Consider the following 24,333-nt stretch of genomic DNA (forward strand, 5'->3'; position numbering starts at 1 on the left):
AGAAAAATAAAAACATTAACATAACAGATATTTGTTTCAACATATTATTTGAATCGTTGAAAGTCTTATTTATCGTTGCTTTCTGTGCTTTATATTCTTATTTTGGTCTCATTCATGTATTTTTGTGTAGCTAGAATGAGCGTTGTAACGAAGTAAAGCCTAAGTGCAAAGTTGTGTATTTAAGGTTGTAATACCATACCATAATGACGTAAAAATATAAGAATTTAGTTTTCAACTCTGTATCTTAATATAATATATCTTTTTGGAAATAATACCGATATAATTCTAAATTATGAATACATTAAATAGAAAAAAAAACATTTCAGTAAATATATTCTTGAATGATTATTATACTGAAAATTTCCTTTGAAATTGGTTGTTAAAAAGTTATTTTATACACAAAGCTTTAAAATAAAAATAAAATAATTTTATTCACAAAAAAAAAAAAAAGAAAACCAAAAATTCCGATTAAAATTATTAAAAATATAGTTTCACGATACTTCTACCGATTAGAACGTTAATAATTTTATTAATCTTTATTAATTACTAAAAAAATACAACAGCATTTTCAAAAATGTATAAAAATTCTAAAAATAAAATAATTAAATTAAATAAGAAATAACGAGATGTTTTGTTGTATTGTACATTTTTTACTTAAAATATAATATACTTATAATGTACATATATAATAATAACAAAGTATAATTATTAAATATATAAAAATTTTAATAAACATTAATAGGAATTGTCTAGAATCGTCATAAAATAACCACCATATACAAGTATATTACTTATTTACAATTGAATAAAACGTCGTAATATTATACTAATATTTCACTGATAATTAATTCGTAAAATTATACAATCAAAAAAATTTGATTAATTTAGAATTTAATAAATTAATGATTCCGTTTTTAATTACAGAGAATAGGAACTGCTCACGGAGAAGAACTGCCATACATGTTTGGTGCTCCAATGGTAAACGATGGTATGAACCATTTTTCAAGGAATTATACAAAAGCGGAAGCCGCGTTATCAGATGCTATGATTCTATACCTGGGAAATTTTGCAAGAACTGGGTAAGTTCCTCGTTAAAATTAATAAAGTTTATACTTAATTGCTCTGTTTTAACGACAGTTTAAAAGTTCAAGCATAATTTTTCATTAATGCTGTAATTTTTTAGATTAAATGGTTTAAACTAACTCGTTATTGTATGTATTCGGTTTTCTGTAAAATTATATAGTTAAATCGATTTGGATTTGAAATGTGTTTTCTCGAATGTTGATGCGTTCAAAATTATAATAAAAAAAATTAATTTTAAAATGTCAAAATTCCTTAAAAATTAATTTAAAGAGGAAAATTATAAAGAAATATCAAAATGTAAAGATGCTTATTACTTATAATTATTAAATTACCAATCTATACGTAAACAAATTTTTTTGTATACAAATAATAAAAATAATATTAATATTTTAATTGGTTAAAGATTATGCAGTACTTTGAAGTATTTTTTTATTTATTTTTTTAATGTTAAAATTCTTTTAAAAATCGAGTAGACTTTGATTTTGTTTATTATATAATATTTGGTAATATAGTAAACCTACCCACCTATGTTACGTCTTGTTTTTCACGGCTTTCTCGTAACTTTCATAATATAGTAGATATAGACCCCCTTTCTTCTTTCCTTTTGTAATGGTTGTCACGGTACATCATAAACATCAGGCAACTAACACAAACGTGAATAATAATCTTAAGAGACATTGAATAATGCTAATATATAATAGAATGTAGTATCGAAAAGTCTCTAAAAGATAACGAAAACAATATAAATATACGTCTAGTTACAAAGATGATGTACAAAATCGCATATACTCTGCAAATCATTCTGCATAAAATCCATACGTATTTTAACATATTTCATGTTTTTTTTAAATTTTTTTATAATATTTTACGGAAGATCTACTCGTCCAACTATAATTAAAACGTAATACATTTTTACTGTACTGAAATTATGTAAACATTTCGAATTGATGTAGATCAATAATATTACTGGAAATTTCGTGTGAATAATTTTCAGTGGGAGATATTTTTTCTTGTCACGTAGAACCGTTGAAAATGTTGTATCGGTGCGTTTCTTTGACGTGTTATTGTTCAAATATTAGATTCGTTGGCGTCGTAAATCTAGAGTCTAGATTTTAGACCGTAAAAGTATGCCGAAGAACAAACGTAATGTTTATGCACTATATAAATGAAAGCGTGAGTAAAAACGAGAAACCGATTCATATAGAGAATTTTATTTCGTCTTTAACGCGACATGATGGTGCAGTACGGTTTGCTTAGGGAAATCTGAATGTAAGAGAACAAATAAAACTGATCACGGGACTTTTCGTTCGACGGTATTAATTTTCTCCCTTTCAGCATTACTTTCCGTGTGATATTTGGCGCGGACAAGATAAACAAGCCGAACAAATCCATCAATGTATGAGACAGATTATGTCGGATAAGTAATAAAAAAAAATGTTGTTAAATCACAACCATAGTTGTTTGGTTGCTCGTTTGGTTGACTAATTTCGAAAATATTTTATGTTTCGTTAGTTTTTCCTGTTGCAGACTAACGAGTTATAATCGGTGTTCGGACTTATCTAAATAAATCATCTTAATGAACTATCTAGATAGTTATTTGTTCAATTTATATCTTATTTAGATAAATAATTACAAAATGTCTAAACATTTATCTTATTTTACTAATCTAGATAAATGCATTTAGATCATCAGAGTTGTTCAAAGAAACTAATTTAATTTTTATTTAAATTATCAGAGTTTATAAGTTATACAACATAAATAACTCAATTTAAAAAAATATATTAAAAACGATAATGTTTTTTCTCTATTGCATGCCGGTTAGGTATAAATATAATGTTAATTGATTATAAATAAAAATTGGTAAAATCTACTATTCAAATAATGAACGATTTTAGCTATCGGCACATTAACTATTAATAACATTTACCTTAGGACTTGTGGATAGTAAACAATTGAATGTCACACTTTAAATATTAATTTATATTTTAACTATTTATAACTATAACTATGACTAAATTGATATATGATAATTGTGATTACTATAATATCATTAATATTAATATTAAATTTCTAAAAACGTTATTCATTTATAACCATTAATTATTCATTGTTTCATAAATACATAATAATTTGGAAATAAAAAAATTACTTTATATCAAATCTGTATTTGAGCTATATAAATTTGCTATAATTCTGTAAGCAAAAAATTATAATGTTAGGTTTATGCTTTTTTTAAATTTGATCACTTGTTCATCTAGATAAAAATGCGTTTATCATTATTTTTATATAGACAAATATGAATTAAGTTATCTACTATCTTTGTTAAGATAAATTTCGATTTCCAACAAATAACGATATGTATATATTACTTAAAACGCACACAATACAAAGTCAGTTAAAACAATTGATATGCATTAGTTCAAATTATCCAAGGAGATATTCTATTATTACAAGTATTTGGGAAATACAAACATAATTATAATTTGAAAACGAACTATTAATTTTATTGTAGTCAATGTGTAATAATATTACTGTTAAGACAAACAGCGCTCGAATAATTAGCAGTGTTCAAATAAGAAACAAATAAAATGTATTAGCTCTTATTAAAATTACGTCAGTCCGAGAACCGAATAATCCGAAATACAACGTATTTGTTAGTAAACTTCGTAATAGTGTTATTAGTTCCATCATAAAAAAAAAGTCATCTAAAAAAGTTAAGCATTAAATGTGAATTATAACGAATCTATGAGATACATGATTTCGAAAATGAAAAAATTGTATTTTAAATTATTTCCATTGCAAGACATGTTTAAGATAGGAGAGACGTTGATAATAGACTTTTTCTTAAAAAAAAAAAAAAACAGGAGATCGTGCTGTAACCTGATCAGTGGAGTTAAAAGCTACTATATCTACAGTAACAAGCTGCGCTAACAAGGCATCTGAAATTTGATCAGAAATTATGGTGTACTCTCTAAATATGCCATAATTTTCAATTAACAGTTTAAGTGAAGCGGAGAATTTGACAGAATACAGTATTATAACTCGCTACGAGATCTACACGATTATTCAAAAAGTTTTATTAAGAAACGTTGGGAGTGTATATATCGTTCGTGTTTCGTTAGAATTTCCGTTCTAATGAATTATCAAAAGGAATACTTTGTCAGTCATATATTATGCATACGAGTACACATGCACATGTGCGTGCGTTTGTGTGCGTGTGGTCGTGTATGTGTGTGGTCGTGTGTGTGTGTGTGTGTGTGTGTGTGTGTGTGTATGGTCGTATGCGTACAATAAATTACATTAAAATTAAACGCGTATTCGACCAAACAAGATTCTAGACTTCTATATGGGCATATTCTGATTTATGAAGGTATACATGAAGTATGGATAAATTATAGTTAGTGCGCAGAGATTATGTTGCATGAACACCTATGCAAAACGAAATTTGCATATTTTAACTGATTAGTAGTTCTAATCCTAATAGTTACTTAACGTTTTGTCATGTATTTAATTAATTCCTTAGTCAAATATCCGTTTTTTAGCTCTATTACCTCTATTATAGCTCTTATAATATATACTTTATATTCAAGTTGAACTTAGTTTGAGTATGAATACCAAGTATTCGCACACAGTGAATCACATATTTTCGTTGATGGCATTAAAATTTTTATATGAATTTTATCGATTGCAATCATTCACTATTTTTTTTTTTTCTCATTATTGATTATAAATACTACAGATTACTCACTGTAATACAAAATATTTTGTGCAAAAATTATTCCCAATAGAACGCAATAAGGTGTTATTTTTGTCTACAATTAAATTAACATTATATTTTCTTATCGACTGTCGCATCATCATTGCCGACCACCGTCACACGACGCTGTCAACCTCCGTTGCGCGTCAACCCACGACCCGAACGAACAATATTATTGGAAAATGAAATCTCAATTTCTCAAAGTGCTACAAATTTTACGAATATTTTGCAATGAAAATAGTCACATTTTCTACCAAACATTTTATTTCTTAAAAAGTATCACAAGAATAAAAATTACACAACATCGACAACACAAATGATTTAATGTCGAATGTACCCGTATAGTATATTTAACAATTCAAAACAAGTAATTCGAAAATAAATATAGCTAGTGTTATATATAATACGATATAATACGATATAGTATTTATAATCAATGACAGTGTGTATTACATAGTGAATATTACATATTACATAGTGAATGCGTATAATATTGTTCTGATATAATAATTATGTAAATATAGAGTTCATAGTAAAAGAGTAAGAGTATAATATTTTAACCGTCGTTCGATACGACGTTAACCCGCCTCGGATCCCACTGAGCGCTGGGTCAGCGATCAATAACAATAATTACGAGCACTCGAGCCGTTTACAGCCCTTTCCACCCCATGACGTCCCATCTATCAGAAATCCTATGACCAACCTTACATTATACACTGAAGTTGAGTGTGTATAAATTAATTTTTTAACAATGACTTTTGGTCTCACAAGTATCTCCGCGTGCCCGTAACGTTGTAAAATAATTTGGTTCTTGTGGTCGCCCCACCGCTGGTGGCAATTTATCGTTCATTGTTGGGCAAAACATATCTTCTATTGTTTAGTGATCCGTACGGGATTACAGTGATTGTAGAAAGTGAAAAACGGTCGCCGTGCTCCAGGCCTCAGGTGATTGTAATATTAAAGCAATATTAAATACATATAAACACTAAAACACACGCAAAATGAGAATGAGTGTGCGTGTGTTTTATGTGTACCTTTGTGGGTGTGTGTGCTTACACATACATGTACATACATAAAAGATACTTTGTACTTATACACTCCATCGATAAAAAATCAATGCTTCACTCGGCGAAATTTTTTACATTGTCGAAACTACTTTTTCGAAGAACATAAATGGAAATAAATTCCCTTTCGAATAATTGTCTCACCACATCACTATTCAAATATATAAATATATATATGTATATATATATAAAAGAGGTAGTCTCCATAATTTCTACATTATTGTTACTTATTTTTATTATTATTATTATTATTATTTTTTTTTTTTGTTCAATTCAATTACTAAATACATTTAGATAATATTCATAGTCTTGCACAGAAGTTATGAGTATTCGAAAATTAAGAGATTTGCTCCGACAACAATCCTGCCGATGCTATGCTCACCAATCATATTTTTGTTCAAAAACATCTGCCTCATTTTAGATTGGAAAAAACAAAAGAAAATAAATATAAAATACCGGGACAAAAAATATAACACCATCTTGGAACGTTTCCATTAAGAATGATCAGAAATAATATAACTTTTTGAATTATATTTTGAAAAATAATAAATACGAGTATCACGTATAAAAGTTGTTGTAGCAAAAAATTTATAATAATGTCAATAGTAATAAATAAACAGCAATGAATACAATGTAGATAAACTGTATTGCACAAGCAAATATGTGTAGATGATTAATGATTTTTTCGAGTACGTTCAGATATACGTATTACAAAGTTAATTATTGAAAAATAGGGGGAAAAATTGTTTAGAATTTATATATTTTGATACAGTGGGGGTACTTATATTTTACAATGAGACAACACGATTTAGTTAATGGATTATTTTAAAAAAAAATTTACAAAGGATTTCAAATGATACTCGAAGTATAAAAAAAAAAAAAATAAATCTATTAAGACGTAATAATGTATCTATATTTATAATGAATATTAGAGTTCACTTTAGAATTATAAATGAGTAGTTCATTTAACCTATATAAAACTTATTGTCAGTAAAGAAAATTCATTAATTACTATAAGGCCTTAACGACAACAATCATAACTTATTTTAACGATAAAAGATTTTTAAAATATTTTATTCGATAGTTTAGAACAAACAAGTATTATTTATGAAATTCATAGGTTATAATTAAAAGCATGTTCCTTATATTTCAATGTAAAAACTCTCTAATTTTTATATAAGTTATAATTAAATATAATAATATAACAATAATAATAGTTTACCTGAAAAAAAATAAATATCACATTTGTATTTCATCATACAGCTTATAAGCATTAATAGGTATGCATTATATAACATTAATTATTTTTTTATTTTCATTACTTCAGTCCTTCATCATTTTTAAATTGGTTTAAATTAAAACGAACTGACATAACACAATTAAAAAGTAGTATAAATATTATCAAATAAACGTCAAAATAATTATCACTTTATAATGAAGAAATTGTGATAACAAAACTTAGTGAATGAAATAAACTGTATTTTTATAATACGTTTTTATTTTGACAATTATATAAAAACATAATAATATAGTAGATGGATTTATGGTGAAAGCAAATTTATTAAGATTTTTCAGTTATTTTTTTTAGAAATGTATAAAAAAAAAATCCAATCTTCTAAAATAAATATTGGACATACATAAATGTAAATAATCTTTATTATATTAAAAATATAAAGGTATTGATTAGTACGTTATAAATTAAATTCAAGCCTATAAGTACTTAAGACAATTCTGTTACATATTTGTATAGGTATAAATTATAAAACAAAAACACAATTTATGATTCAAATGTTATATTTTTCATATATTCACAAAAGTTTTTTCTCCTACTTTATTATTATTTTTTTTTTTTTTAACGGGCAAAAAGTCCTATACAAATTTCACAATGTGTGTAAAGTAGACAGGATAATACAGTTTATATAAATGAGTAACAAGCAAAAATAAGAAAAAAAGAGCATCAAAAGAAATGATAATATTACTTGAGACGATTCTAATAATTTACAATATTTTTCTTGTTTTAGCAATAATAGTCTTTCAATTCCTAAATGTTTATTCATTGATACAACCAATAAGTATTGTTCTTGTATAAACACATAACATAATGGAATGTGAATATAAGTAAATAAATACACGCATAAAATTCTACATTTATATGCAAATAAAATGCATTGATTGAAGTTTGTAATACTTGTTTTTTCTTAAATCAGTACAGAATAAAAACAATGATTTTACATTTTAACACAAAATGTATAAAGTAATGTATAAGTACAATGTATAATGTACTAATAAATAATGTACAAATGTAACTCATAACTAAATAAAGTAGCGGGAATTAAAGTATTGTAATTAAAAAGCGATAGTTAAAATAAACAACTCAAAATAAAATACAACTGTTTGCGCCGGGCACATAAAATAATATTATGCGCTCTCCGGTCACCAATAACCGTGCGCACCACTAATTAACACGGTGAAAATAGCTGGGTGTGTGTAAGTGTGTATATTTGCTTAAAACTAATGATAAATAGGTAACTCAATAATAAATGGTAACTCAAATAAATTTCAGTAAAAAATAAATAATAAAATAAATATATAAAACTCACAATTTGGTGGAGCGCAGACTGGCCAGCTGCAACTACCTAAAAACTATACTTTAATCTACAGTAATAATAAAAATAGTGGCGATTAGTGCACACACAATAATAATTAATATAAAATTTACAGCGATTAGCGCACGTATAATAAAATTTAAAACATTCAGTGGCGATTCGCGCACACGTAAATGTGTATATAATAAATTAAAAAATGAAATTGACGACGATTAGCGCCCACAAAATATAAAATTTATTTTTTTTAAACGCTACAGCCTATTACCACGACGTACAGAGAGCGACAAAAGTTGCGGCGGTCGTGTTAAAATACGCGCACCGACGAGCAGATCGACGCAGATAACGGTCCGATAACGGATAACGCTCTGGGACTTAATTAATTTAAATAATTCACACACAATTAATAACAAAAATAAATAAATCACAATATAGATAATTGTGCGTGTGTGTGCGACCAACGCCGCCCGTGAAACCATCACCTAACCATTAGGTGGCAACCCGGGCAGATACGGGCATCTCGCTGTCGGCGGCGACTATAACATTAATTTTTTTCATATATTATAATGTAATATGACTTAAAATATACTTAATTTTACTGTAATACTTATGCATTTATGCTTTAAAAATTATCAAATATGAATTTTAGCTAAAAGAAAAAACAATAAATGTGCAGAGTAAAATGTATTTTACTTTTCTTCTTCCTTAGCTTAACGGTCCCTGTAGGACCTGAGCTTCCACAAGCAATTCTCTCCATCTTTCCCTGTCCAATGCCAGGTTAACAGTCATATTTCTTCCCTGCATCTTGATATCTTTTTCTACCACATCTTTCCACCTTTTTCGTGGTCTGCCTATTGGTCTTTTTTTTTGTATGGTCTCCGTTAGTACTTTTTTTATTATGTAATTATCAGCTCTCCATACATGTCCAAACCATTCCATTATTTTAATTTTTATATACGTCGTAATATTGGGTTTTAAAAATAGTCTGTATAGATCTTCATTCTTTCTTCTCTCAAAAATTCCTAATTCTGTATTATATATTGGGCCAAAAATGTTACCTTTCGTACCTTTCGTTCGAATATTGCCAATCTGTTGTCATCACTTTTCGTTGAGGACCATGTCTCACATGCATATGTGATTACTGGTCTCAGATAGTTTATATAGAGTAAAGTTTTTGATATTCTTGACAGAAATTTGGATTTTAGATATTAAAAATTAAAATAATACCTATTATAATTTATAAGTATTTATTTAATTTTTATAAGTTGATATTTTAAAATTTTATATATTTTTAATATTAGGTAAATGCTAATTTAAAATATTATGTATATCATTTATATATACTGTGTTCAATATTTTTTTAATTTGATTAATTTGGATCTAAAAATATTTGAGAAAAACACTATTATCATTTATCTGCCAATTAATTTAAGTTGTTTTTAAAAAAGTTCAAAATGCACTGAATTATAAACTCATATTCTTAAAATCCCCAAAATATACATTTAAAATATAAAACCATTGAATATGTAAAAATATGTAAAATAAAACTAGTATTATTTGATTCAGTAGAATATGAATTATATTTATATTCAGGTTCTAATAAAATTGGATCAATACGTTTAGAAAAAAATATGCAATTTCATGAACATTCCAACCCTAGTAATTATAATGCAAAATGCATTCGCAGGAAATCCTGCGTATGCTTGTATTGTAGAATATCTGAAAAAATATTCGAAATCCTGGTTTCTTTTTTTATTATTAACGATTTTTGAATTGTAAAAATATAATTTTGTAAATATACAACTCAACGACTATAATATTACGGTCACTAACTTATTCTATTTTCAATAATATGTCATATATGTATATATATATATATATATATATATAAATTATATATTTACAAATCGTTAACCGTAACGATGAAGACTTAAAAAGTCTATTGATTTATAATAAGAAAAGATTTTTTTTTTGATTTATTGTAAATTAAAATGTTTCAACACGCTGAATGCTATAACAAGTTTGAGTTTCTAATAATCTAAATAAATTATAATTATATCTACAAGTATATTTGTTACTTGTATTAATACATATTTATAAAATTCGTAGTATTGATATTTGATTTTATGATTGACATTGATAATGGATATAATTAGATTATTCTTAATTTAAATACAGATATAAGTCGTATGATCGTTTAAGACTGTTGACAAAAGAGAGATAAGAGGAGAATAATTGGTGATTTTAAATTAGACATAAAACTTGAAAGAGTATCGGCAAATTTGTATTCTGTGTATGAGTTTTGATTTTTGGTGGTTTCCGCATAAGATTTGTTTTTATACTGGGCGTTGGAATCAGAGTCATTGGCTGGAGTGACTCTCGAACAGATTTTTTGAGAACAGCTTTGTAAACTAGGCATCCTTTATAGTTAGCTGTGTATTCCTCGCTGCAAAGGGCAAATTTAGCAGGACTGTGATGGTCTTTGGAGCAATCGTTCGTGGGGTGGTTATCACCACACTTTACGAATTTAGGTTTGTGGTGGCAATCATTTCACGTGTGTAAGATTGACAGTTGTGACACTGTGGAAGACTACGTTTCTTCTTATGTAGTTTCTCAATCGAGATTTTTGTATTGATTAGAGACTTGATTTCGAGGACGTCATTGTTATTGTCTTGAGTTAAAACGTCTACAAAGAATAAGGGTAAAGGACATTGATAGTCAATGATGACCGTTATAAATTCCTAATGAGCGTGCAAAGCGATTACAGAGCAAATATGATACAACGGAGTGTACATGTTTTCACGATGAACGTTACGGCCGAACTAAAGAAAAGTTATAACTATAAAAATTATATGTTTACTTTACTTGATACGTATTAAATTATAAGTTATAGAATGGATTTGTTCTTGGTACTGTTTTTACGGAACGTTAATATATATTGCATCATTACACAAATTGAGTATATCTAATTTATATGAGCACGAACCACAAATCAGCAAATCTAGTTTCTTCGGAAACTTTTTTTTATTCTAGTATTTTTTTTATTTCCTTGGGTGATTTTGAAAATATATAAAAATATATGTAAAAATATGTAAATATATGTAATCATTATAAGTGGAATACTTAATTTCAATATACAATATGCGTTATTAACAAATAATAAATGTACAGCTATAAACAATGTTTATATAACTAAGAAATATCATTTAACTATCTTAATGAACATTTATCTGCTTCCTTGACATATTTTAATTTTAAAACTTGCCTAATTGAATATCATATACCTATATTTAAAAATAATAATATTGTAAAATTAACAATACTCCGATGTTAATTGAATCGGTTATTCTCTTTATTCAAGACAAATTTTTAGATTTTTTTACTTTTCTCTAATGTGACATAACAAATTATTAAAACTTTATTGTTTTATTAATTAATAAATCTAATTTAAAAACCAATAATTGTAATTTTTTAGTTCACCACCAAAGTTAATGATGCAATTTATAAATGTAGCGAATGTTAATCAGAAGAATTGAGTTGGACGTGGAAAAGAAGTACAATAGGAAAGTTGAAAATAAGAGAATTAGTTGTCTGCTAAGGAGTTAGGAAGAGCAGTTAGAAATTAAATGGTTAATATTTTGGTTTACTCATGGGGTCAGTTAAAATGGAGAAGAATTAAAAGAAAACTTAAATGGATTGTGGGGAAGTAAACTGGGTCCTGTCCGAAAGGAAATTCGACGACGAGCAGTGTAACAAAACGTGATGTTGATATACGCATTCTTAATTTTGTTAACTTTATTTATATAATAAAAACATGTTTACAATTTTAACAATATATAATAATAAATATTTATCTTACAACATAATAAGAAGGAGAGATATAAATATCACACAGGTATGCATAAGCATACATTTACAATAAAAATTACTCTTTACCGAGTTCACAAAGATCCACAACATTCAGATAATATTTTGGGCTACTCACAATGCTGTTATGTCAGTGGACGTACTAGGAGATTTACATGATTACCAACGTGATACTCACAGTATGCTACGCTAATATATAGCGTAACTTATGGCAACGTCGAACGACTCTCTAGTACGCTGTGGACCACGGCAAAGTTATGTGTAATACCAACAGGGAGATAACGTCTGGAAACTCCGGATACTGATGTCGAGTAAGCATTCCTCCTGGTGGTGACTCGTTCAAACTCGGACGGCGACGGCTCACTTCACCAGTAGTGGCGGCTCCTTGACTCCTCCGGGTGGTTTCTGAAGTGGACGCTGATCTCAACTGCACTTGATGGCAACGATCCGTACGGCGGCTGTTGAGCAGTAGGAGAAAAAAGTCTGATTGTCTGTACGTTAAACTTGACGTATATTTCGGGTTACATACAACAACCGTATTCGTTTATCCAATGGACAGTACAAATAGGTACCGAGGGGAAGTTAATATAAGATTCATTTCGTTGATATTATATACAAGAATGTTCTATATTCAGTTACCAGCGTTGTCCGTGAATACCATACAGTACAGTAAGAATAACGTGCGGATCGTAAACGGCGACGACCGCCACGCTATCTTGATATTCTTATAAGTATAAAAAATAATCCGACCGCACTGACGGATTGTTTATTGTGTGCGCGCTCTATTGATTATCAACAGATTAATCGATAATATCAATTTCGTAAATCATTAGTACTCCGTCAGGGTGAAATGTAACCATGTGATAGATATTGGAAAGTATGCTGTCTCGTTACAGCAAGTGTCTTGAAATATCCCTAAAGTTCCTGAACTTTATATGGCTTTGAGGGGAAATAAATTCAATGGCATATAGTAAAGTTGGATGAAAAGAGGATCAAAAGAGATTGCCAAGCAATATGTAGAAGTTTTTGGTTGATAGGAAGCAGATGGGAAGCTGGTATTTTAAATATAGAAAGACGGTCTGAAAATGCAGTTAAAATTACTGACCGTTGACGATAATAACAACCCATCTAGGATCCCAAAGTTAGTTAATAATTTGACTATGATAAGATGGACAGTTAGGAATTTAACGATAAGAACAAACTAGTGCACAATGCAATTATATTATATTATATTATTTAATTATATGATTTTGAATAAACTCGGATTTAAAATTATATAAAATTATTTATTGTATATGATTGTAATATTTTTATTTTATAACATAGACACTGAATCGACATTGTTCGATAAATTATATGAAAAGCAGAATAATTGAATGCGGTAGTAATTAATAACTGTTTTGTTTTTTTATCTTCAATGGCTATAAACGAGGATACACCTGTTGAGCGATTTTTTCTGTCGATTTATCTTTTTAAATACTAAGCGTAATCAAATCATACACGGTGCGGTGTAAACAAGACGAAGGCCCCTGGACTGAAAAGAAAAAAAACGACCGCGACGAAAGAAGGCCGACGGAGAAAGACGCTCATGTAGGATAAAACAAGAACGCAGGGATCGAATGGTACCCTTGGTATTTGCAATCAGTGTCATAACTAAATTACTTGAGAACTGTGCGAAAATCAAAATCTTGAGGTCCGTTATCATTATAGATTTTGAGCATTTGTTCTTTTGAGGCCCTATAATACATAGAATGAGGCTCGGGGTCTGTGTGCAATGCACAATCTACGCATCCGATTTTTACGACACTGTTTGTAATTTTTATTTGCCCTTCCATGTGGCGTTCAACACGAGACGGTGAACACGTATGATAATAATAGTCCGATCAAATTTACGGGCAAGAACCCGGAGTAGTGATGTTCGGTGTAACGCGGCGACGATGGCTGGTGGTGTGAAGAATGATCCGGCGGAACGAACACGTGTAATAGCAAAGTTATGACAGCGCAAAAGCGTGCATGCAAGCCTTACGATATGCATACCGAACCACCAGGGGCATATTTAGACTTACTTATAAGGGGGAAGATTCAAATTTGTCTTTTATTTAGGCTCAACATTTACAAGTAAATTTTTTAGTAATATTAAAATCTGATGAATCCTTAATATTTGTGGTTTTTTATTTTTAATCTATGCCGGATCCACTTAGAATAGACTTTTGTGTAGTTCTTATTTAACACCTGTTTGTGTTTTGAAAGTTATGCTTGTGATTTTTTTGATTTTTCATTAAGTATGAACCCGACAAAAAGCCCGATTCAGTATTCACAGCCACGCGAAATTTGATTTCGTTATAAAATAATCCACATTAAAAAAAATTGAAATCTGTATCTCACATATAATTTATTTCTTAAATATGGTTTCAGGGAGGGGACAATCGTCTAAAATACCCTATCCCCCTAAAATACGCCCCTGCGAACCACACGCGAAGCGAAGGCGCAGCAATCGTGTCTTTCGTTTTTCACCACCGACTCCGCGCACCCACACTGATCTCACCCCCGTGCGACCACTCGAATGTATATTGTCGCTATCGACTGCCAATTCTGTAGTGGAGTTCAAGATTCGGCCTATGTAATCCAAGTGCAGTTCAATTCAATTATGTGCAAATTGACGTACGTTACCCATTGAAACGAAGGAATTTCGCATACGGTTATAGTTGTCATCGAGTCGAAAACCGTGAACGAAACGTAATATATTTGAGAATTATATACACCGTATTATAGTTCGGTACAGGTACTAGCAGATTGCGCGCACGTACACGTGTACGAAATATATTACATATGCATACAAGTTATATGTTTACATGTGTTGCATATTCGTATTACAAAAGTAATAATAATATTATGTGTATAACTTTTCGTGAAAAATTTTACGTTTCGACAAAAACATTTTTGATTAATGTGCTTGCTGCGACCGTAACCGATTGCTCAGAATAATTTCACATGTTTCCGAAACGAAGAAATAACGCAAGAGAAAAATCCTGAACTAGCATACATCACGGACAGATATTATAATAATATATAAATGTTCGCATCACAAAAGACTCAAGTCGACGTAACATCACGCTGTTTCGGAAATCGCCGCAGTCACGTGAAGTCTTGAAGCCCAAAGTATGAGTGACATATCAAAATATTTCAGGGAAAATATCCCATGATAACAAAATAGTGGACCTATATATAATTATAAATGTTAATGCACCCGTAGAGGTTAAAAATCGTAATTGAACTAATATAGGACGAGTTGTTACAATATTTTCGTTGTTTTTATCGATTTTGATTATATTAACTTAATTATTTGAATAAAACATCAATCAAAATTTCATTTAAAGTATGTTATCATTTAATTTTACCCATTTATAATGAATAACATATTTTTTGAAAAAAAAAATTATATCATTTTACTCGTATATGAAATCAATATTTTATAAAAAGTCGATTACGTTAAAACGGTATTGTATGTATAGTAATAGTTGGTTATGTATCTAGTTGAGTAAAACGATGATGATGATAACATTTATAATGAAGCACGTCTGGTGCCTTTTATCGTATATTTTTTATATTAATTTCCGGCGGGAGGAAAACAGTTGGGTTCAATTTCAATAGACAATAAAGATTCAAGGCCTAAAAAGTATTTTCGGTTTTTCATGGAAAAACATCCCTTTTTCTTTATTCTTTTTAATGTAATTGAAAAAAGTAGTTTTTCAGATTATATAAATATATATATATATATATATATAATTTATTTTTTTCAAATGATTTCAATCAAATTCGATTAATATTGCCGTTTGACAGCTTTAAGCTCTACCGATTGTTGATGTGCTCCTTGTACGTGTTTAATACAAAAACAATGTAGTAAAAGTACGAAGATCCTTTGCAAATGGTACTGAATGATAAATGGACCTTTTACGTAGTAAAACGTTTATTCATTTGGGCGTGTCCAACTCACTTCTTTTTAATACACCGGACACATCGCCTTATACTGGAGGCAATGCGTAGAAGAAGGGTTAGGATAGGGATGATACTGAAATAGATCCAGGGCCTTGAAATTAGAAAACACTTTTGGGATTTTGTGTTTGTCTCCGGCAGAATCTACGACGAAGAAGGGAAGAGAAAAAAGTGTCCTTATCGGTTGTCTGAAAGACAAATGGTCTTTGTAAACGAACAATATCCATGGAAAATAAATTTATCTCCTAACATTCGTTTTTCTTGCATGATTATTTTAAAAATTGTATTTCTGTATTTTTATTTTTATTTTTTTGTTTTTACCCTCCAGGGATCCAAACAATCACGACGATAAGCTCGATTCCGGGTCCAAGGAGAGGAACAGGTTTCGAAGCGTCACGTGGGACGAATACGACCCAGTGCACCAAAAGTATTTAGAAATAAGTAAGTAGCATCAAATTATAAGTAGATTAATTTATGATTTGATTTTTCGTCTGAAAAATTATATTTTTGTTCTCTTTATTTTTCAAAAACATACGCCAATGAAACTTAAGTCTATTTATTTATTCAACCATTTTGCCTTCTCATAAATGTTAAGCTATAACAAAACGAAATACCATTTAACGATGTTAGACCCACATTAAAAAAAATTCTAATGATTTTCTTCTTTCGCGCGACCTGCATAATCAATACGAAACCAAATTTTTACCCTTAAAAATCAAAAAAATATTATTGCAGCCGATCGGTTACAGGTCAAATTATTATAGAATAATCGACCGTTTTTGAAGGCCTACAAGAACTAAAATATACCCGATAATATGAAAATGGAGATTATATGGATACAGATAATCACACAACACTGCGCATTCTAGAAACTATTACTTATTATTGAGGATTATTAAAGGTACTGTGACGTGAGCTCGTCGCCGTCGTGTAACCACGCATTGGTCACTATAGAAGGGGGAGGATCCGAACGCTGTCCGAGAATTATATGTAAAAACAATTGTCTGGAAACGGTGCGCACTTACACGTCGGTAGATTTTATACGTTTAAATTTCGCCCGCAGTATTGTTACAAACGTATTAATGCTCCGCTATCGCGTTAATTTGCCGGGCTTATTTCACTATAAATCGATTTCTTCAAATGGACATTGAGTCGTGACTCTTAAAATATGTTATGTTTTCGTTTAACTTTATTTCCCCAACATATTGTTGCCGAAGAATTAGATTTATGGTTCATTACCAATACACTGCGAAACCGCGTTAAATCGGAGCTGCAAAAATTAATAAGCACGTGCGTGGGTTGAAAATATAACAACTAAACAAGCGAAATATCGTACTAGATGTATACTTACAGTATATGAATCTCACATATATGGTACGAAAAAAGAACGATAAATCGTCAAACTAAACGTGAAGAAAATAATATTTCGTCGAGTTTATTAAATTTGTAGTTATTATGTTATTGTAATATTATACGGTTTTATGATTTTTTTTTTCGAAACAATTTCGCTAGAATATCCATGAATTGCAATATATTTCCGTCGGGCTTATTATCTCCGATTTATGTGAATGTGGGTGTGTACGTACGTACGTTGAAAGGATTTTTTGTATTACTATTATTATTATTATTTCGGACAAGAATGTTTTGTCACGGACGAAATCGGCAACCAAAACACACACACAAATGCATATACCATATGTTCATACGTTATGAAAAGAAATACGTACTCATGTAAGATTATTGATCAAAAATAGTTCCAGGCCAGGGTCCGCGGCATTATTACGAAACGAGCGTTTTCGTTAGGTTTTGTATGCCGTAGGGGAGAAACCCTACTCCGCCAACGAATGACGATCCCACAACAAATTGCTAATTCCGATGGGCATACCACGACGAATGCCGCGGTTGGATAGCTACTTAAAAACGAAATCATTGTAGATAGTGGGGGACCAGTGGTAGTGTACCAGGCTAGTAATTCTACTCGTATATGTTTATATATACCTAATATTACGCGAGTTTCAGGAAGACCCGGGACCTATTGATTTTAAAATCCTCATAGATAAACGAGCATCTGTTCAGGGACCTTTTGGCTTCTGGCTCTGATATCGAGCTCGACCCGCACGCGCCATCGCGTGAGCGAATACACAACCAATTAATTTTCCCAACAATTTGTCACGTCTATTACAATATAGGCAGATATGCAATGGCCAATTATTAATGAAGCTTAATCGGCTTCTTGTTCATTTCGATAGATACAATTTAACTTTATTTATCAACAAACGTTTATTGCTTCAAAAATCATTTCGATTTCTTTAATAATTATTTTATTTATAACATGATATTTATTTATTACAATAATTGTAATAAATAAATAAAATAATAATATAAATAAATATATTATTTATTATATTTATTTATATTATTATTTTATTTATTTAATTGACAACAATGTAAATGATATCAATTTAGAGTTACACAAAAAGTCAGATAGATAATTTATAGAGAGGATGTAAATTTACTCGGTAAAAAAACTTTTCAAATATCAAAAGATTTATACATACTAATAATGATATGTATAAAGTTAGCTATGTTATCGTGTAAATACTAAATATGCAAAAAAAAAAGAGCAACTATTTGCAACAATAGTTTCATGATTTGCAACTCAACATACTCAACACGATTAAAATTTAATTACAAGTGGGTCAACTTTACATATCCCTCCAAATCGTCGTATCGAATACAAACCGTTGCCAACATTTTCCGGCTAATTTGTACCTTTTCATGACACCAGCACTTACAAATTTCCAAGGAGTTCAAAATAATTATGATTTTTTTTTTAATTAAAAGAAATCCTCTTTCCGATAGAAAAATACAGTTACGAATTGAGCAATGATTTGCAAATATACTATAGGTATAGTATGACGTTATTATTGTGTAACATTTTTTTCATGATTTACAACTCGATACGTTTCGCCCAAAAAATGATACACCTGTAGAAGACTAGTGATAATATTTGCTGAATATTATAAAAACAGGCAATACAAATCGAAAAAATTAATTACATATCGAATGCTCCTAATAATAATATACAAATAAACCCAAGTTTCAGTTATCTGAACAGCTATTGTTCGGCATCAGACAAATGACTATTAAGCACTGCTGGTAAAATCCATCTCACAGTTGTGTCATACAATATGAGTAAACGGTTTGTAAATAATATTTATAAATCATCCCATTATTTGGTTACTTTCGAAAACTGTTTTCTAATTAATAGTTCTATGTCTTTACTTTTTTGAACCTAAAATATGGACTAAAATAAAATAACTATTCGGTTTTAAACTAATAATTGTTTCATAATTTGTGATAACGTGTTACTAAGTTGTTACTAGTTGTTTGTTGTAACGTCCCTTTAAAACAACGGTTGTCAACCTATTAGGCGTCACAGACCACTATATATTCACACTATATCTATAACTCTAAATTCTACAGACTCATATAAAGTTAGTGATTTTAACGTTTATAATTCAAGATTTTAGGTTTTTGTTCACAGATTTTTTTAATAAATGCTATTCTGCTGATAATTCTTCTATTAAATAAAAATAAATATAAATATTAATAAAATAATAATAAAGGATTTTTTTTTTATTTTATTGCGTTATTGGTAGTTACATTCTTGTATGATATGGGTGCTGTATACCATAAATCTGTCATTATTGATCAGTAAACCAACAGTTAATATAATTTCAAATAGTGTTCAAAATTCTTCACAGCATCCAATATTTTCTCGTTCACCGCTAACATTTTATAGCGAACCACCGATTAGTGATCGCTGCTTCAAAGCAATTACGAGTATTTTATAGTATTTTATTTTACATTTGTGTGAGGTACAAAAATGGAAAAATCATAGTTAAATTGCCTTATAATTATTTTATATACTATGATTTATTTAATTATTTTGTCTTACTATATTTTAACTTACATATAATGACATTTCATATCAATGATATTTTAATAATAGTGTTATATTTTTTAACAAGGATTAATTAAATAAATAATTGGTTAAATGTATCACTAGATATAATTTTAGATTTTATTTAAATGAGTATCTTAGTGATTACATACATATATTTTAAATTATAAAATATATTAGAAACAACATAAAGATATGTTCATTAAAATGTTATGAGCTATGATTAAAGGCATTAAGAAGAGGATTCTCATAAAAAGGATCATGGCTACAGACTTGAAAATGTTCACATAATTAAATATAAAAAAAAAACATTTTTTTTAAACGGATAAAACGATGAATATTATTTGGACAGTAGAACGTATTAATAAATTATACTTAAAATAGTTTTCAAAAATAATGATGTACCATTATTCATTTTCAATATTTTAACTGAATGGATTGGTGTAAAAAGGTGTTTACTGATCTTACTGGTATATCGGTGTCAATTCATGATTCTCAATATTTTTGAAAGTTTCTTCCTCATTAATTTAGGATGCTAAAAATATTGGTGGTATTGTGTTCAAGATTTACTATATAATGGGTTTTTCTTTTAATTTTTTCGATATTTTTAAGTGCTGGTTATCGCATGAAATTATGAGAAATTCTTTTGCCGAAAAATCTTTTTTTGCTAGCAACATATCGATCTGCTAATTATGAAACTATTATTGCAAATAATTGCAAATTAGTTGTTCATTTTTATCTGCACATTTGATATTAATATGATAACACGGGGAGCCAAGTTTACACATGTCATTATTAGTATGTGTAAGTCTTAATATTTGAAAAGTTTTTTTAACGTTTCATAAATTATCTAGTCGAAATTGTTGTATAACTCTAAATGTATATTATTCGCATTTTTCTCAATGTCAATTTTCGATAGTTTAATTGACAGTAATTTTTTTGTCATTTTCATATTAAAAGTGATAGTAATGCAAACATGATATATCTTACTGAGACGTAATTGTACGGAGTCTGCAATAATATTTGTGTGAAACGTGACTTGCCTGATGAAAAAATAACCCAAGACATAATATTCAATAAAATAACCCGATTCTGTATTATATTTATGTTGGATGTATCAAAATATAGTTATAAATTATAAATATATGCAAAAACATGCGTTTATATGGAAAATATGCAAAAATATGCAAAATAAAAATTTGCAATTTAATTTATTTCAGTATGATCGATGAAAATCCATTTACTGTATGCAATTGCTTATAAAAATATGAACATATATTATCTGTAAAATATGGTCTTTAGTTATATTAGATAGATTATCGAATATTAATCATACATTTTTTATAATAAATTTTATTATTTTTTTTTTTTTTTTAATTACAATTAACTTGTTTAGTAATCTGTAGTGGTACAAACTTATACGAGTAAAATGTTTGTATATTTATTTATATTTTATTTACTGTATATTACAACATTTTGAAACTCAAATAAATAAATATAACGTAACAATACAATTTACTAAATAATTTAGTATCTAGATATACAAAATTTAAGTTGTTATACAATTTTCGGTTTTAAATTATTCAAAACTATCAAGTTATGGTTACATCAAAGCGCATACGCTCATAGTTATTTTAATAATAAAAAAGTAAACTTTGAAAATTCGCAAAATAAAATAAATAATATTATGATAATAGAAAGGCAAATGGAACATTTTTTTGTCATTTTTTACACTTTATTCCATGCTTTTTTTTTAATTTTTTTCCTTGATGGATATATTGTTTGAAGAATGATCATAAGTTCTACATTTTTCGACCTTCTATTATATCTTATAAGATATTTCCTATCATGTTTGAATGTTTGTACTTATCATTTAATTGTTATTCGGAAAAGTCAAATATCTCAGAAAAAAAAAAATTCTCTTTTTCATCTACTATATAGAAACGCATAACACGTATAACGTATTCAATCGCATTCGCAGTATACAGTTCACATTATTTTTCAACCACTAAACATAACGGATAAAACGGTTATAATGGAGGCATATATTTTACTAGTTCTATGTTATTTCAAGTCTGAATTCGATTATGCATTTATTCAAAAATATACACAACGATATTACGATTCTATTATATTTTTCTGAAAAATATGTTACTCAAATACTTGATAATCGAACTGTTGTCACAATTCCTTACCTTTTTTCGTGTCCAATTAGAGTTATTTTGAGTGAATGGTATAATATCATGGTTTTCTGAACATGATTTTTTTTAATTTATCATATAAAACAACAGAATGATATAGAATTTTATGTCAAATAACCATGTTCTATACATATATTTTGAGCGCAGAATATTACATTTTGTTTTGTTAAACAAATTCGATATTCGGTTTAAAATACGAAATAGATTTATACGCGACAATTTTAAAATTCATCGTTAAAACGTTATATTGCACTCCAAAGGTATCAAACAGTAACAAATAATGATGATTAATATATAATAATAAGTTACGTATAATAATAATGATTAATAATATGTCTTCGGACATTTTTCTAAAACATAAATGGTCAGAGTTATGGATAAATAATACAACCATAATATTCTGTACTTACATTAGAACTAGGGATTTTTTTCATCTGTTTACAGTATGCATTGACAAGTAATAGGAGAACCTTCTGTTGACGTCGAAAAAAAATAATATATGGAAACGCTCAGCCTTTATACACTATTGTTCCCAATACAAATATACTTCCATGTTTATACTTGCTCAATAGTTTCATTTCAAACATTCTTCAATAATAATGCGTGTAGGGATTGTACCGTACAATACATGTATAATACTTATTGAAAAAATTATATTTTTATCGTTCTATCGTTGAATAAATAGTAATAAAAAGTCCATCTGTATCACATAATAATAAGTGCGGCTGTAACAGAAAACTTGTCAAATAAAAAATGTTTAAAATGTTATTGAACGATTTTCTTAAACAAATTTTTACCTATTTGAATTATTTGTATATGGTTTTTATAAAGAAACTCTAGATTTTTACATTAATACGTACAAGCTTTGATACTCGTCCAATATGTTATCTACCATAATTTGATGATACCTACCATAGGTTCATATTCTGTATATTATATATACTTTATCATTTTGTTTTCATCATGATTAAGCTTTTACAAAACCCCGAATTGTATTATATTTAAACCTTAGTAGGTTAGGTAAGTTAGGAACCTAGGTATAACTTTATATTATACCTGTTTAGTGTGTGTTTGTGACTCGTATCGATTATATGTATTTTTACTGTGATTTATTTATTATTATTTATTATTATTAGTTTGTTAACTATGAGTTATTTATATCTAAATATTATTCAAAATGATGATATCTGCGAAAAATGTTTAAGTAACGAGGTTTATTACCAATCGACTAAACATGTACAAAAATTAAAAACTAAACAATTTGTGGTGGTGAGTTGAAAGAAGTTCTTAAAAAAAAAAATCATTCTACGTAGCAATCAGAAATACGTATACATAACTACACGGTAGTTAAAATATTTACAGTAAATAGCATACTAAACTATTAAATATGCGGTAGATAGCATATCGGACGAGTACCCACGCTTTCAGTTATCTTTTTGACGAAGTCTTAGTTTTAATCGTTTGGTTATTTATTCTCCGCAGTTACCGGAAATATCAATCATTTATTTACAAAACGATTAAAAATGGCTGCTATTTTTACACAACAGTAAATTCTATTTTGATAGGCCTTAAATTTGATACTTCTTTTACACACCATTTTAGAAAACAAACATTTCACATTATAAATGTAAGTATCATCTTTCTTTCCTTCATTATACTGTAATTATTCGTGTAATATTATTGGTTTTAACGGTCGAAAATGTATTCGTTTTAGATTGGTCTGGTACTCAGTAGCATATTATATACAGCTGTAATTCTACGAGTACTAAACATTCCTTGTGTTTAAACACTTTTCTAT

The 24,333-nt window shown here is 28.5% G+C and overlaps 1 protein-coding gene across 1 annotated transcript in view; it reads left to right on the forward strand.

The window, feature by feature from the left end:
* LOC112694083 (neuroligin-4, Y-linked-like) overlaps positions 1 to 24,333 on the forward strand; it is a 418,040-nt gene that overhangs the window by 389,213 nt on the left and 4,494 nt on the right. The window contains exons 6-7 of the mRNA XM_025569445.1: positions 925 to 1,079; positions 16,696 to 16,808. Coding sequence (XP_025425230.1) covers positions 925 to 1,079; positions 16,696 to 16,808 — 268 coding nt within the window. The remainder of the gene's footprint in view (positions 1 to 924; positions 1,080 to 16,695; positions 16,809 to 24,333) is intronic.

The sequence above is a fragment of the Sipha flava genome, unplaced genomic scaffold (genome assembly GCF_003268045.1).
Source record: "Sipha flava isolate LNK unplaced genomic scaffold, YSA_version1 122_pilon_pilon, whole genome shotgun sequence".
NCBI lineage: Eukaryota > Metazoa > Arthropoda > Insecta > Hemiptera > Aphididae > Sipha > Sipha flava.